The sequence below is a fragment of the Zeugodacus cucurbitae genome, chromosome 4 (genome assembly GCF_028554725.1).
Source record: "Zeugodacus cucurbitae isolate PBARC_wt_2022May chromosome 4, idZeuCucr1.2, whole genome shotgun sequence".
Taxonomy (NCBI): Eukaryota; Metazoa; Arthropoda; class Insecta; order Diptera; family Tephritidae; genus Zeugodacus; species Zeugodacus cucurbitae.
In genome coordinates this window covers 32,962,161-32,977,517 of record NC_071669.1, presented here as the reverse complement: position 1 = coordinate 32,977,517, position 15,357 = coordinate 32,962,161, and the positions used below count along the sequence as shown (strand labels likewise).

At 39.3% G+C, this 15,357-nt stretch overlaps 1 protein-coding gene across 1 annotated transcript; it reads left to right on the top strand.

Moving 5' to 3' along the window:
* Window positions 1–3,763: 3,763 nt before the first annotated feature.
* LOC105220150 (growth arrest and DNA damage-inducible proteins-interacting protein 1) lies at window positions 3,764–4,581 on the top strand. The gene has a single exon (XM_011196566.3). It carries the CDS (start codon window positions 3,868–3,870, stop codon window positions 4,528–4,530), a length of 663 nt encoding a protein of 220 aa, XP_011194868.1. The 5' UTR covers window positions 3,764–3,867; the 3' UTR covers window positions 4,531–4,581.
* Window positions 4,582–15,357: the final 10,776 nt, after the last annotated feature.

Below are 15,357 nucleotides of genomic sequence, written 5' to 3'. Positions count from 1 at the left end.
AAAAATTTCGCAAAAATGGTGGATGCAATTGGCCCAATTTATATTATAATGAAAAAGAACATATATACACATGTGTATCCGAACTCCAAATTATATAATAATCATGAGACTGTATCTACCAGATTACCAAAATGATACATCCTGACTAACAGAGTCCTTAATTCACAATTGTGACAAATAGAGACATGAGGCACTCGTGACAAGCAGAGTACCGGCATTAATTTGTGTAATATATTAATAGTTGTGTACCTATACTCTTGTACCAAAAACATAACAAATAAAATTTAAAATAAAATATATGATTGAATAAAATTAATTTTAATATATGTAATTGTAAACACAGAAACCTTTTCAGCTATTAGTGTGCTAAGTAATTTTTAAAATAAGTAATTTTTGCTTAAAAAACCTTAAATAAATCTATATTTTGAATTAAATTGATTGTTAATAGGGTCATTTTCAATATGTGAAGTGAAAAATTTGAAAAAGTAGTGTTACAGTGTGTGAAATACCATGTGTTACTTATAGAAACATGAATATTTCAAAAACTATAAGTCCAATCAAGAATATTTATATATATTCCTGCTCTGAAGAGTTGTCAAACCCCGACCGCCAAAATAATCGGTATCGTGCCAAAATGAATATGGGCGGATGATAAAGAGATATTTGCAATTAAAATTTTAAAATTAACAATTTTTAACACGTTATTTCTCACTGTATATTGAATTTTTCACATATATTTTGCACTTTAAATATATTTACACTTCACTAATTTGTTTCTACATATTTATTTTTAAATATAATAATTATATCAAAATTTGCTGTAAAAAAACATTTAACTTTTTGCACAATTCTGTTTCTTTGTACAATAACAAAAGGGTTGCAAGATGACAGAACGTAAGTGTTGCACATACAATCTAATAAAAATAATCAAAATGAATAAAATTCCCAAAATGAAGAATACAAATACCCTTTAAAAAGCTATTAAGTAAATACCCCCCAACACTGGAGATTATCAAAGAGGTGGAAATTACAAGTTCTTCCGCGTAGAACTACTTTCTGCATAGGCGGCCTTCGGCCGCGTTTAAAAAAAATAACCTTGGTCGGCCAACATCGGATATTATCAAAATATGGGAAATAATAAAATCGTTTACATTACCTATTACACAATTATGCTTATTGGATTTGGGATATAATCTTTCTTTTTCATTATTGTGATTCTTATAATTCGTTTACAAAAAATGTGATATGGTAACACTTATTTTGTGTTTGAATGCAACACTTTTTTATTGTACAAATAAAGAGAACTGTACAAAAAGTTAAATGTTTATTTACAGCAAATTTTAATATAATTTGTTAAAAATAAATATGTAGAAATATATGTGAAGTGTAATATAATTAAAGAGCAAAATATATGTGAAAAATTCAATATACAGTGAGAAATAACGTGTTAAAAATTGTTAATATTAAATCTTTAATTGCAAATATCTCGGAAACTATAAGTTTGCGGCGTCTATAATTATATATATTCGTCTCTCCTCCTCTATCCGTCCATATCCATTTTTAACCCATTTTAATCGTGGGAAGGTATACTAAAGCCGACCCTTTAATCATTTGAAGTAGGCGTTTGTCGTGCGTTATGTGCTCGGATTGCGAATATGCTTTGTATCTTTTGATAGCTAATTTTAAAATTCAATTTTTTAGATTAGATTGGTACTTTCTCGAACCATTTTTTGCGCAATTTCGCATAAACACTCCCATGCATCAAATTGTGCTGATAGAATTGTTTACTTTTTTAATTAATAAGCAGATTTCTCAACCAGCTGTCTAAATGCACAAGTTCATTGTCTGTTATTATAAAAATTTTATGCGCATTAGAATTTCATAATGTCCATTAATTTTTCTCGTCTGTCTCTGGTATTATTGTGCAATGATTTTGTGTGGGGTAAGGGTCCTATAAGCATTATAAATTAATTATATTAAAATTAATTTTATTCAATTATACATTCCATTTTAAATTTGATTTTTAATGTTTTTGTTTTATCATCGGAAACAACACCCGCGCCGTTAGTTCTGCTTTTTCCATACTGGATAAGGAAGCGAAGCGTATGGGTCTGGTGGTGAACGAGGACAAGACGAAATATCTCCTGTCGTCAAACAAACAGTCAGCGCATTCGCGTCTTGGCTCCCCGTCACTGTTGACAGTCATAACTTTGAAGTTGTAGATAATTTCGTCTACCTGGGAGCCAGCATTAACAGCAATAACAATGTCAGCCTGGAAATCCAACGCAGAATCACTCTTGCCAACAGGTGCTACTATGGACTAAGTAGGCAATTGAAAAGTAAAGTCCTCTCTCGACGAACAAAAACCAAACTCTACAAGTCTCTCATCATTCCCGTCCTACTTTACGGTGCAGAAGCGTGGACGATGTCAACATCCGATGAGACGGCACTAGGAGTTTTCGAGAGAAAGGTTTTGCGGAAGATTTATGGTCCCTTAAGAATTGGCAACGGCGAATACCGCAGACGATGGAACGATGAGCTGTATGTGTTATTCGACGACATAAACATAGTCCAGCGAATAAAAAAACAGCGGCTACGCTGGCTAAGTCATGTTGTTCGAATGGATGAAAGTGCTCCAGCTCTGAAAGTATTCGATGCAGTACCCGCTGGTGTAAGCAGAGTAAGAGGGAGACCTCCACTCCGATGGAAGGACCAGGTGGAGAGGGACCTGGCTTCGCTTGGAATAACGAATTGGCGCCAAACTGCCAGAAGGCGGGATACGTGGCGCGCTGTTTTGGACTCGGCTATAACCGCTTAAGCGGTGTCTACGCCAGTCAAGAAGAAGAAGGTACAAGTGTATAGGTACACAGGTATTAACATATTACACAAATTGATGCCGGTACTCTGCTTGTCGCCAAAAAGTAATGCCCATTAATTTTTCTCGTCTGTCTCTAGTATTATTGTGCAATGATTTTGTGTGATGTAAGGGTCCTATTGGAATTATAAATTAATTGCAGTAGTTTTCCGAAATAACGAATATTCGTTTTAACGAAAACCGCTTATAACGAACAAGCAAATTTGTTAGATTGAGAACCTTAAATAACGAACATCGGGGATTTGTAACTACTCGATTACATATGAAGAAAGAGAAAAAAATCAAATAACATCAAACCAGAATTAAAAATAATACTTGAAAAAAATTCAAAAGAAATGTGCAAATTGAAAAAAAATGTTGAATTTTATAAAAAAGTTTAAAATTATTGATCAGCACCAAATAGAAGTATAAGTGCCAGAATTGGTCCATTTTGGAAGAATTTAGCTGATTAACGAATAGGTCTGACAATTAAGGTGTTCGTTATTTCGGAAAACTACTGAATGTGGAAATCGAGCGTTGCCACATAACCACCATAGATGATAGATTTTTTATTGACTGTGTTTTATTTATTTGCATATCATAGTTTTTTGCCATAGAACTCTCTTCTGCATCAAGTATGTATATATGTATATATAAAATCTTTCTAGGGATGTCCGAAGTTTTTTCGTGTAGTACTCCTTTCTGCACTGGCGGCTGTCAGCCTTTTTTTCGCGTAGAACCCCTTTCTGCTTTTTTGTGGTGTAGGGGCCCTATTACTCCCTCCCCAACCCTCTAGGGTAACGAATTAGTTTTGGTCCATTTTTGTACCATTTGATCCATTTTGTGGCCCATAAATAAAAGTTAACCGGCAACCGTGTGCATGATTACTAAATTATCGATAGATTACGGATATCGAATTATTTGGTTTCTCTGTTAACGCATTTTATAGTTGCATAAACATATTAAGTGTGGTATTATTTCTATTAATAGTGAATTAATTTTGTTGAATTAAAATGTTATGTGTGAGATTTGGTTGCAGGCAACGTATTCCAATTGTATACTGCTCACTTTCTACGAATACAAATCGGGCTGAAAATGTTATTAATAAAAACGATAATCGGTCTAGGCTTTTACCCCAACATCGAAATATCTTATTGGATATAGTGCCATACAACGAACCTTGTTCTTGGGTGCATTTGACTGAAAAGTATAAAAGAAAAACATTTGGTCGGTATGGTTTATCATCAGGAGTTAATCCTTGCGTTTGTTTCGAAATGGAAGGAACATCCAAAGGTCTGCAAAAAAGAAATGAAAAACATTTATTGGACGAGATGCTATTAAAACTACAAAATAACATGTACAAAGAAAATGAAGCTATTAAAAAAAGAGAGATGGATATTGCTGTTAAGTTGGATAAATTAGAGCAGTGGAAGCAGGAAATGAAAAATAAAATTGCTAAAAAGGAAGCAGATGCCTTAGCAGCAAAGAAGCAAAAACAAAGACTTATCGAAGAAGTTCGAAGACATTTTGGTTTTAATGTAGACCCCCGGGACGACAGATTCAAGGAAATGCTAGAACAAAAAGAACGAGAAGAGAAAAAGAAACAAAAAGAAGCAAAACGGAAAGCCAAAGAAGATAAAATGATGGCGAGAATTGTGGGAATTAGTTCGACTTAAGATAATTTAATTTTGAATAATTTTAATAGTAATAAATGGATTATAAAAACATGTTTTAAATAATGTTTAATTAGTAACGATGGCACGATTCCGATTCCGGGAAAACTTTAGTATGCCGTCCCACGATTTCGCGGCTACATTGGATATGGGCGGATAGAGGTGGTTCTCCAGATTGCAATAAGAATATATATAACTGTAGCCGCAATGATAATGCAATTTCTCGATTTATAGTTAATTTTTACTTTAAATTATGCACTTATGATACACTACCACTTCATTACATTGTTTCTACATATTTATTTTCGGGTCGGCTTTAGTATACTATCCCAGGCTTTCGGTAATAAAATTGGTATCGTTGGAAAGAGGAGGTTCTCCAGATTAAGAATATATATACATATAGCTGCAGCTGACTTATAGTTTTCGAGATATTCGAACTAAAAGTTGAAAAAAATGCTACTTTTATCTTGAATTTTCACAATATATACTGAATATTTTATTAATATTCTGCACTTATTTTACACTTACACTTCACCACATTGTTTCTGCATATTTATTTTATAAAAATTATGACGAAAATGGCTGTAAATAAATATTTAACATTTTACACAAATCTTCGTTTAAAAAATAGCAAAAAGGGTTGCAGGTTGACAAGTAATCAGTGTTGCCACATCAAATATTTCGCAAAAATCAAAAGAATAAAAATAAACAAAAAAAAGAAGGATTATACCCCAAACCAAACCATAATGGTGTTATGACTAATGCAAAGTCTTTCGGTATTACCTTTTCTTTGATAACACCCGGTGATTGCCCGACCAGGGTTATTTTTTTGAAGCACGGCCGAAGGCCGCCAATGCGGAAAGTATTTCTACACGAAAGAATATTTCAATTCCCCTACTTTGATAACTCCCGGTGTTTGCTCGACCAGGGTTATTTTTTTTAAGCGCGGCCGAAGGCCGCCAATGCGGAAAGTATTTCTACATTAAAGAATATTTCAATTCCCCCTCTTTGATAACTCACGGTGTTGGCTCGACCAGGGTTATTTTTTTGAAGCGCGGCCGAAGGCCGCCAATGCGGAAAGTAGTTCTACACTAAAGAATATTTCAATTCACCCTCTTTGATAACTCCCGGTGTTGGCTCGACCAGGGTTATTTTTTTGAAGCGCGGCCGAAGGCCGCCAATGCAGAAAGTAGTTCTACACGATAGAACTTTACATTTCCCCCACTTTGATAACTCCCGGTGTTGGCTCGACCAGGGTTATTTTTTTGAAGCGCGGCCGAAGGCCGCCAATACGGAAAGAAATTCTACACGAAAGAGTATTTCAATTCCCCCTCTTTGATAACTCCCGGTGTTGGCTCGACCAGGGTTATTTTTTTGAAGCGCGGCCCAAGGCCGCCAATGTGGAAAGTATTTCTACACGAAAGAACTTTTCATTTCCCTTACTTATAGTGCATAGAGTGAATATCATAAACTTTCTTATATTATCTTTATATAATCTTTTTATAGGGCAATTGTTTTCTGCATTTTGGGTATTTATTTATTTTGGTTCTTCTCATTCGTTTGCAAAATATCTGATATGGCAACACTTATTACTTGTCAAGCTGCAACCCTTTTTGTTACTGTTGAAATTAAGAGATTTGTGTAAAATGTTAAATACTTATTTACAGCTATTTTCGTGATAAATTTTATAAAATAAATATGCAGAAACAATGTGGTGAAGGGTAAGTGTAAAATAAGTGCATAATATTAATAAAATATTCAGTATATATTGTGAAAATTCAAGATAAAAGTAGCATTTTTTTCAACTTTAAGTGCGAATATCTCGAAAACTATAAGTCAGCTGCTGCAAAAACAGAAAAAAGAAGGATTATAGCCCAAACCAAACCATAATGGTGTTATGGCTAATGCAAAGTCTTTCGGTATTACCTTTTCTTTGATAACACCCGGTGATTGCCCGACCAGGGTTATTTTTTTGAAGCGCGGCCGAAGGCCGCCAATGCGGAAAGTATTTCTACACGAAAGAATATTTCAATTCCCCACTTTGATAACTCCCGGTGTTTGCTCGACCAGGGTTATTTTTTTTAAGCGCGGCCGAAGGCCGCCAATGCGGAAAGTATTTCTACACTAAAGAATATTTCAATTCCCCCTCTTTGATAACTCACGGTGTTGGCTCGACCAGGGTTATTTTTTTGAAGCGCGGCCGAAGGCCGCCAATGCGGAAAGTAGTTCTACACTAAAGAATATTTCAATTCCCCCTCTTTGATAACTCCCGGTGTTGGCTCGACCAGGGTTATTTTTTTGAAGCGCGGCCGAAGGCCGCCAATGCAGAAAGTAGTTCTACACGATAGAACTTTTCATTTCCCCCACTTTGATAACTCCCGGTGTTGGCTCGACCAGGGTTATTTTTTTGAAGCGCGGCCGTAGGCCGCCAATACGGTAAGTAATTCTACACGAAAGAGTATTTCAATTCCCCCTCTTTGATAACTCCCGGTGTTGGCTCGACCAGGGTTATTTTTTTGAAGCGCGGCCGAAGGCCGCCAATGTGGAAAGTATTTCTACACGAAAGAACTTTTCATTTCCCTTACTTATAGTGCATAGAGTGAATATCATAAACTTTCTTATATTATCTTTATATAATCTTTTTATAGGGCAATTGTTTTCTGCATTTTGGGTATTTATTTATTTTGGTTCTTCTCATTCGTTTGCAAAATATCTGATATGGCAACACTTATTACGTGTCAAGCTGCAACCCTTTTTGTTACTGTTGAAATTAAGAGATTTGTGTAAAATGTTAAATACTTATTTACAGCTATTTTCGTGATAAATTTTATAAAATAAATATGCAGAAACAATGTGGTGAAGGGTAAGTGTAAAATAAGTGCATAATATTAATAAAATATTCAGTATATATTGTGAAAATTCAAGATAAAAGTAGCACTTTTTTCAACTTTAAGTGCGAATATCTCGAAAACTATAAGCTACAGCTGCAGCTATATGTATATATATTCTTAATCTGGAGAACCTCCTCTTTCCAACGGTACCCATTTTATTACCGAAAGCCTGGGATAGTATACTAAAGTTTCCCCTTATTTTCTATCAATTACTTTAATATTTTCTTTAAATAAGCATTTTACTTTTTACACAATTCTCTTCATATACACAACAACAAACGGGTTCCATGTTCACAAATAATCAGTGTTTCCATATCCACATATTTTGAAAACTAATAAAAAAAGGAAGTATTATACACCAAATTATATTTACGATGTCCAAATTCTTTCGCGTAGAACTTCTTTCTGCACTGACGGCCTTAGGCCACGATTTAAAAAATAACCTCGATGAGCCAATATAAGTGTTAGCAACAGAAGGAATTATGCTCAATATGATTTTTTTAAATTTATTTTCTTAAATAAAAGAAGAGGAATTTTGGCAAAAACAAGGAATTTTCCCAAAAATTCGAAGTTTTGCGAAATTCCTCATATATGATATGTACAAAGTGGCAGCGCTCGTTTTCCGTATAATTATAAACACATAAATCTTGTGAAATATTAGAGTTAGGTTAGGTTTGTAGGCAGATGCCACGAGAAAGCAGTTTAAAGGACCGCTTACGCTCCACAGAGGGCCAAAAGGATCTCGCCCCTGCACAAGTTCTGGTAGTTGAGCAGCGTTTGATGAGCTCATGCATAATCTGCATGTCCAACGCTCTTGCGCAGGTGGACCATGGACTACCAATGCGCTCCCATTCCGACGTCGATGTAGCTAGGGTGCCCTGCCTTCCAAGCTTGTCCGCTGTACAGTTACCAACGATTCCGCGGTGACCGGGTACCCACACTAGTCGGATCGCAAAATAGCTGGAAGCTATTGATAAGGATCTAAGACAATCCTTAACTAGCCCAGAGCGTACTGTCATCGATTCCAAGCCAGTATTTCCGCCCTGCTGTCGGAGTGAATACATACCTCTCTAAAAGAGGTCACCATACGGAGCAGTGCGTCCACTGCTACTTTGATTGCAGCGACCTCTGCTTGGAAGACACAACAGTGGTCGGGTAGCCTAAAGCTGGTATTGATAGAGAACTTTCTGAAGAAAACTCCCCCTCCCACCTTTCCCCTTAGCTTCGATCCATCCGTGAAAAAGCTGACTGCACTTCTTACTTCCCACATATCCCTCGTAGGTACGTGTGTTGAGAAGAAGCCTCTAGGCGATGGTTCCGCGGTGCAGTGGTCTAAGTATTCAGGGATGCAATCGAACTGACGGAGAATTTCCGAATGCCCCTGCTTGGGACCGATCATGTACCCAGCGTCTCTTAGTCTGACAGCAACCTTTGCCGAATTGCACCTACCGGCGATATCAACAGGTGCGATATGTAAGATGGCTTTTAGAGCCATTGTTGGTGTTGTTCTTAGCGCTCCGCTGATTCCAATGAGAGCCGCTCTTTGGACACGGTCCAGCTGCTTAGCTAGTGTGACTTTCTCGAGTGCCCTTCACCAGACGACAACGCCATAGAACATTATAGGTTTAATAATGGTCTCATACAACCATAAAACCACTTTCGGTGAGAGACCCCACCTTTTTCCAATAGCCCCTCTACAGCAGTAAAGAGCTACCGAAGCTTTTCTTATCCTCTCCTCAATGTTTGGCTTCCATGAGAGCTTCCTATCAAGAATAAGCCCCAGGTATTTCACCTTGTCCGCAGGTTGCGGACTTGAGCCTCCCAATGAGGGGAAAGTGGCATTTGGAATTTTGTATATTCTTGTGAATAAGACGAGTTCCGTTTTACTCGGGTTTATGGCTAAGCCACTTCTATGTGCCCAGCGGGTCACCATTTCTAGGTAACCTTGGGTCATCTCATATACGGTGTTTAGGAATTTTCCTTTGACCAAGAGGGCTACATCATCAGCATATGCCGTCACTCGACAGCCTTGATTTTCAAGTTCCCCCAGTAGGTCATTCACTACCAGGATCCAGAGCAAAGGGGAGAGAACGCCACCTTGCGGGATACCACTATTTACAGTCCGGAGCGCATTTGCGCTTCCCCACTCCGCAAAGACAGTTCTGTCGCTGAGCAGGCTGTAGATGAGATATTTAAGGTTCGCTTCTACCCCAAAATCGTCTAATGCACCAATGACCGCTTCCGGTCTTACATTGTTAAAGGCCCCCTCGATATCGAGAAGGTACCTACCGTGTAATCATTATTTAAGAGGGCTTCTTCTATCCACGACACTACAGAGTGTAAGGCGGTGTCCACCGACCTGCCCTTACAGTAGGCGTGTTGGACTTTAATAAGCTTATTTCCAGGAATTTTTTCCCTTATGTACAGATCCATGAGCCTCTCCAGCGTCTTCAAGAGGGACGAGGAGAGGCTAATAGGCCTGAAATCTTTATCAGTAACATGAGAGCTTTTAACCAGCTTTTGGGATGAAAGACACCTTAACCTGCTTCCAAGCCTCCGGAATATGACCCAGTCTGACGCAGTTCGCGTAGATCGGGGCCAGCCAGCTGCATGATACCTTGGCCGCTCGCTGTAGCTGCGCAGGTATAATGTCATCAAGTCCGGGGGACTGGAAAGGTTTGAAAGAGTTCAACGACCCGGTTAGGTGGCGATCATCCGGAAGGTTTTCGAAGGCGCTTTCGCCCACTTGAAGCTCTCCGAGGGAAGCTCTTTCCGATGATTGGTTTTTTGGAAAATGAGCGCCCAAAATTAGCTTTAGTGACTCCTCACTGCTCGAGGTCCACTCACCAGCACTATTTCTCAAGAAACCCACGGATATTGGGCTCTTGGACAGAATACGCCTAAATCTCGAGAACTCCTGGCAGCCTACTATGCTTTCTTAGTAGGCTCTCCAAGAAGACCGTTTGGACTTCTTCATTTCAGATTTAAAAATGGCAAGTCCCACCTTAAACAAAGCCCAGTCGTCAACTAGACCACTCCTATGGGCTTTATTGAAGAACCTTCGACTTGAAGATCTGAGCTCCGAAAGTTCCGACGTCCACCAAAGAGGTTTCCCTTTGCCTTTCTGAGATCTCAGAGGACAAGAACTTTCAAGAGTCATCCTGCACCTAGAACTGAAAACTTCGACACACTCATCAATCGCGTTGCCCGAGAGAACTGAGTCTCGAGGGGGCGCGGCCGGAAGAGCTGAACGAAGCTTCCTACAATACAGAACCCAATTTGTATTCCTAAGGTTCCTAAAAGGTTCGCGTACTGGACAAGCTATGTCCAGGTTGAAACTGATATACCTATGGTCCGAAAAGGAGTGATCATTGAGAACTTTCCATTCCGAAATCAAAGGTACGATGTCTCTTGATACTAGGGTAAGGTCCCTGCCCGCAGTCACGAAAGTAGGGGAGTTCCCCCTCTTCTTCTTGACTGGCGTAGAAACCACTTACGCCGTTATAGCCGAGTCCACAACTGCGCGCCACGTATCCCTCCTTCTGGCAGTTTGGCGCCAATTGGTTATACCAAGCGAAGCCAGGTCCCTCTCCACGTGGTCCTTCCTTCGGAGTGGAGGTCTCCCTCTTCCTCGGCTTCCACCAGCGGGTACTGCATCGAATACTTTCAGAGCTGGAGCACTTTCATACATTCGAACAATATGACCTAGCCAGCGTAGCCGCTGTCTTTTTATCCGCTGGACTATGTCTATGTCGTCGAATAACACATACAGCTCATCGTTCCATCGTCTGCGGTATTCGCCGCTGCCAATGTTTAAGGGACCATAAATCTTCCGCAAAACCTTTCTCTCGAAAACTCCTAGTGCCGTTTCCAGGCTGACATTGTTATTGCTGTTAATGCTGGTTCCCAGGTAGACGAAATTATCTACAACTTCAAAGTTATGACTGTCAACAGTGACAGTGTTTGACGACAGGAGATATTTCGTCTTGTCCTCGTTCACCACCAGACCCATACGCTTCGCTTCTTTATCCAATGATATCGATATCGTCGGCGTACGCCAGTAGCTGTACATTCTTATAGAAGATTGTACCTTCTCGATTTAGCTCTGTTGCTCGTATTATTTTCTCCAGCATCAGGTTAAAGAAATCACACGAGAGTGAGTCACCTTGTCTGAAACCTCATCTGGTATCGAACGGCTCGGAGAGGTCCTTCCCGATCCCGACGGAGCTTTTGGTGTTGCTCAACGTCAGCTTACACAGCCGTATTAGTTTTTCGGGGATACCAAATTCAGACATCGCGGCATAAGGGCAGCTCCTTTTGGTGCTGTCGAAAGCAGCTTTAAAGTCAACATCCTATTTTCATGGGTCTTCTCCAAAATTTAGCGCATGGTGTGTATCTGGTCTGTTGATTTTCCAGGTCTAAAGCCACACTGATATGGTCCTTTCAGTTTTTTGACGGTGGGTTTAGTCTTTCACACAGTACGCTCGATAGAACCTTGTATGCGATATTTAGGAGGTTTATCCCACGGTAATTGACGCAAATTGTGGGGTCTCCCTTTTTGTGGATTGGGCAGAGTACACTGAGATTCCAATCGTCGGGCATGCTTTCTTCAGACCATATTCCGCAAAGAAGCTGATCACCTTATCAGCTCCTCGCCGCCGTATTTGAATAGCTCGGCCGGCAAACCTTTGGCCCCCACCGCCTGGTTGTTCTTTAATGGTCGGACAATGGAACATCTGTTCCATCATCGTCGATTGGGGAATCGGGTTCACCATCCCCTGTGTTGTACTTTCACTGCCATTCAGCAGGCTGGAGAAGTGTTCCCTCCACAAACTCTGTATACTCTGGTCATCAATAACTGGATCACCTCTGGGGGTCCTACAGGAGTGTGCTCCGGTCTTGAAACCTTCAGTTAGTCGCCGGATCTTTTCGAGCATTACCCCTGTCGGCCAGCTTGTCAAGCTCTACATACTCACGCAATTCGGTCTCTTTCTTTTTTGTCTGCAAATGCGTCTCACTTCCCTCTTCAGCTCTCGGTATCTTTCCCATCCCGCTCGTGTTGCGGTCGATCGCAACATTGCGAGGTAGGCAGTCTGTTTTCTCTCCACTGCGAGACTACAATCCTCATCATACCAGCTTTTTTTTGAATTTTCCGAAAGCCAATGGTTTCGGTTGCAGCTGTACAGAGATGCTGATGAGTGCTCTCAGAGAGCAGGAGTGTAAGTCGAGTAGAAAATCGTTCGGCTGTCGGTTGTGATTGCAGTTTCTCGATGTCGAACCTTCCTTGTGTTTGTTGACGTGTGTGCTCTTCTACACAGAGGCGGGTGCGTATCTTAGCTGTTAGATAGTGGTCCGAGTCGATGTTGGGGTGACGAAGCGTACGCACATCAAAAACACTGGAGACATGTCGTCCATCTATCACAACATGATCGATCTGGTTGCGAGTGATTCGATCCGGGGACAGCCAAGTAACTTGATGGATTTTCTTATGCTAGAATCTGGCGATGTCGATCAGCCTCAGACCGTTTGGTGATGTTTCGGCATGGAGGCTGAATTTTCCGAATGTTGTGCCAAAGACACCTTCTTTACCCAACCTAGCGTTGAAATCGCCAAGCACGATTTTGACATCGTGGCGGGGGCAGCGCTCATAGGTACGTTCTAGGCGCTCATAGAAGGTATCTTTGATCACTTCGTCGTCTGATGCGGATTGTGGCTAGACGTTCATCCACCGGAGTGAATGCCAGGACTCGACGACGGAGTCTCTCTCTCACCACGAATCCCACACCGAACTTGCGCTCCTTTATATGGCCGCTGTAGTAGATGTCACAAGGACCCCGCTATTGCATATATATAAGTCAACACTACTTACAAAATCAAAGAGCGACTCACCTCTAACGTTTATGTCCGAGCTTCCCCAGACAGTATGTCTTGCGTTGGCGTCCGAGCCAATGATGGCGTTGATTCTCCTACGCCTGGCCTCCCAGAGAGCCTTTCTCAGTATAACGGGAGGTGGTTCCACCTCGTCGTCGAGCGGCATATAGGCCGAGATTAGCCAGAGTTCCCAGCATCACCCTCCAATCTGGTGGTCACAACGTCTCCGTTGCTGTAATTGGGTAAAAGGAAAACGTTAAGTTCATTACGGACAAGCATGCAAGCTCTGATTTTACCTTGAAAAGTGATTTTTAAAATAAGTAGTTTTAGCCTAAAAAACCTTAAATAAATGTAAAATTTGAATTAAGTTGAATGTTAGCAGTGTAATTTCTAATATTTGATGTGAAAAAAGTGCGTAAAAAGTGTAAAATTGCTTGTTGAAATTTTTTATCTTTAAAGCCGAATATCTCGAAAACTAGGCATCTCCGGTACCTATAACCCTATATATTTTTTAATCCGAGGTCGCGGCACCAAAGAAATTGGAATTGTGCCGAAATATTTGTATTTAAAAGTCCAATTTTTCTATAAGTAACACATGGTATTTCAATATTTTTAAAACAATTATCTCACTTTATTAATTTGGAATATTGAAAAATAAAATTTTAAATTTTTTAAGGTTTTTTAAGCAAATTTATTTATTTAAAAAAATCACTTACCACACTAATAGCTGAAAAGGTTTCTGTGTTTACAATTATGTGGAAAACAAGCGTGGCCACATTTTAAAAACTATATTTGAAGGATTTTACAACACTGCGTTTTCTTTATTTGTATATCATACCCAGCAAGACGGGTAGAGTTACTTATCGTATGGTCCATTGGTTACCAGTAAAAACATCCTGTGTTATTTTATTGGTCTTTCTTGTTATAGCAGCAGGAAAAAATTTACCATTTTTCCTTTTTTCGGCATTTCGGTGTGATTATCTTGCTCGCTCTCTCTTTCTGTTCAAATTTTTCTATTGTTTTGGAAAGCCATGCGTCACTATATGATTATCAGAGCACTCTGTAGTAGTGTTTTACTTAATCAGCCATCTATCACTGGAGGTTGTTTGATTTATCATTTCCAAGGTCACCCCTTAGTAAATTTATTGGTCATTTGTTGGGTCACCGTTTCGTTTTTGAAGTTATACTTCTTATACGAGTTCGGAAAAGGTTGCGATAATTATTGTGCAACACATTGCTCTGTATGCATAAACATACATATGTACATGTTTATAGGTCATTGAACAAACACACAAACTTACATTTGTATATGCGTGCACGTAAGTTTGTCAACCACCAAAAATCAAAAGCAATGTTCTACAAAAACAACAAGCGCCAAAAATTTATGTCGATATGTTTGCATGCTCATACATATTCATACATATTTACGACAAGCCGATTTTCTACCAACAGCGCAATATTGCGTCGCTTTGGCATTGCGCAGGCGGCCATCAATTTTTCGACACATCGAGCTTTACAGAGTCGTTTCAAGTGATCCCTTCGTAATTATAAATGCGCAAAATATGTATTGGATAGTATTGACTTACTATTAGCAAATATAAATAATTAAATGTACTTAAATATTCTACTAATATATGATGCCAAATATTAATGTACTACGATTGATTTTAGTAAGAACCAAGACATAAAACAATCCATAATAATATGAGTTGGGGACATGGACCTCTTTGCCTGCGAAAACGCGACACTGATTACAAGTCTGTGACAAAAAAATTACTATTTGTGGTCTTTCGTTGTCCGTGGCAACGAAGATTTTGCAAGAAATGTACTACAAGTGCATATATTTTCACACATATGCATGTAAACAAATTTGCGAACATTATGCGTATGGTTCTTTTGATTTTGTTCTTTTTTCTTTCGTTTCTGTTTCATTTCTGCGAATTCTCAACTAGTTTATGTGACTTTTGATTGAAATTCCCTGCGTTTGCCGTTGAAAAGTTAAGACTATGCTTCACAGGATCATTTCTTGTAGTCCGTCTTCATTTACTTTCTTTGCAAATCGAAAGAA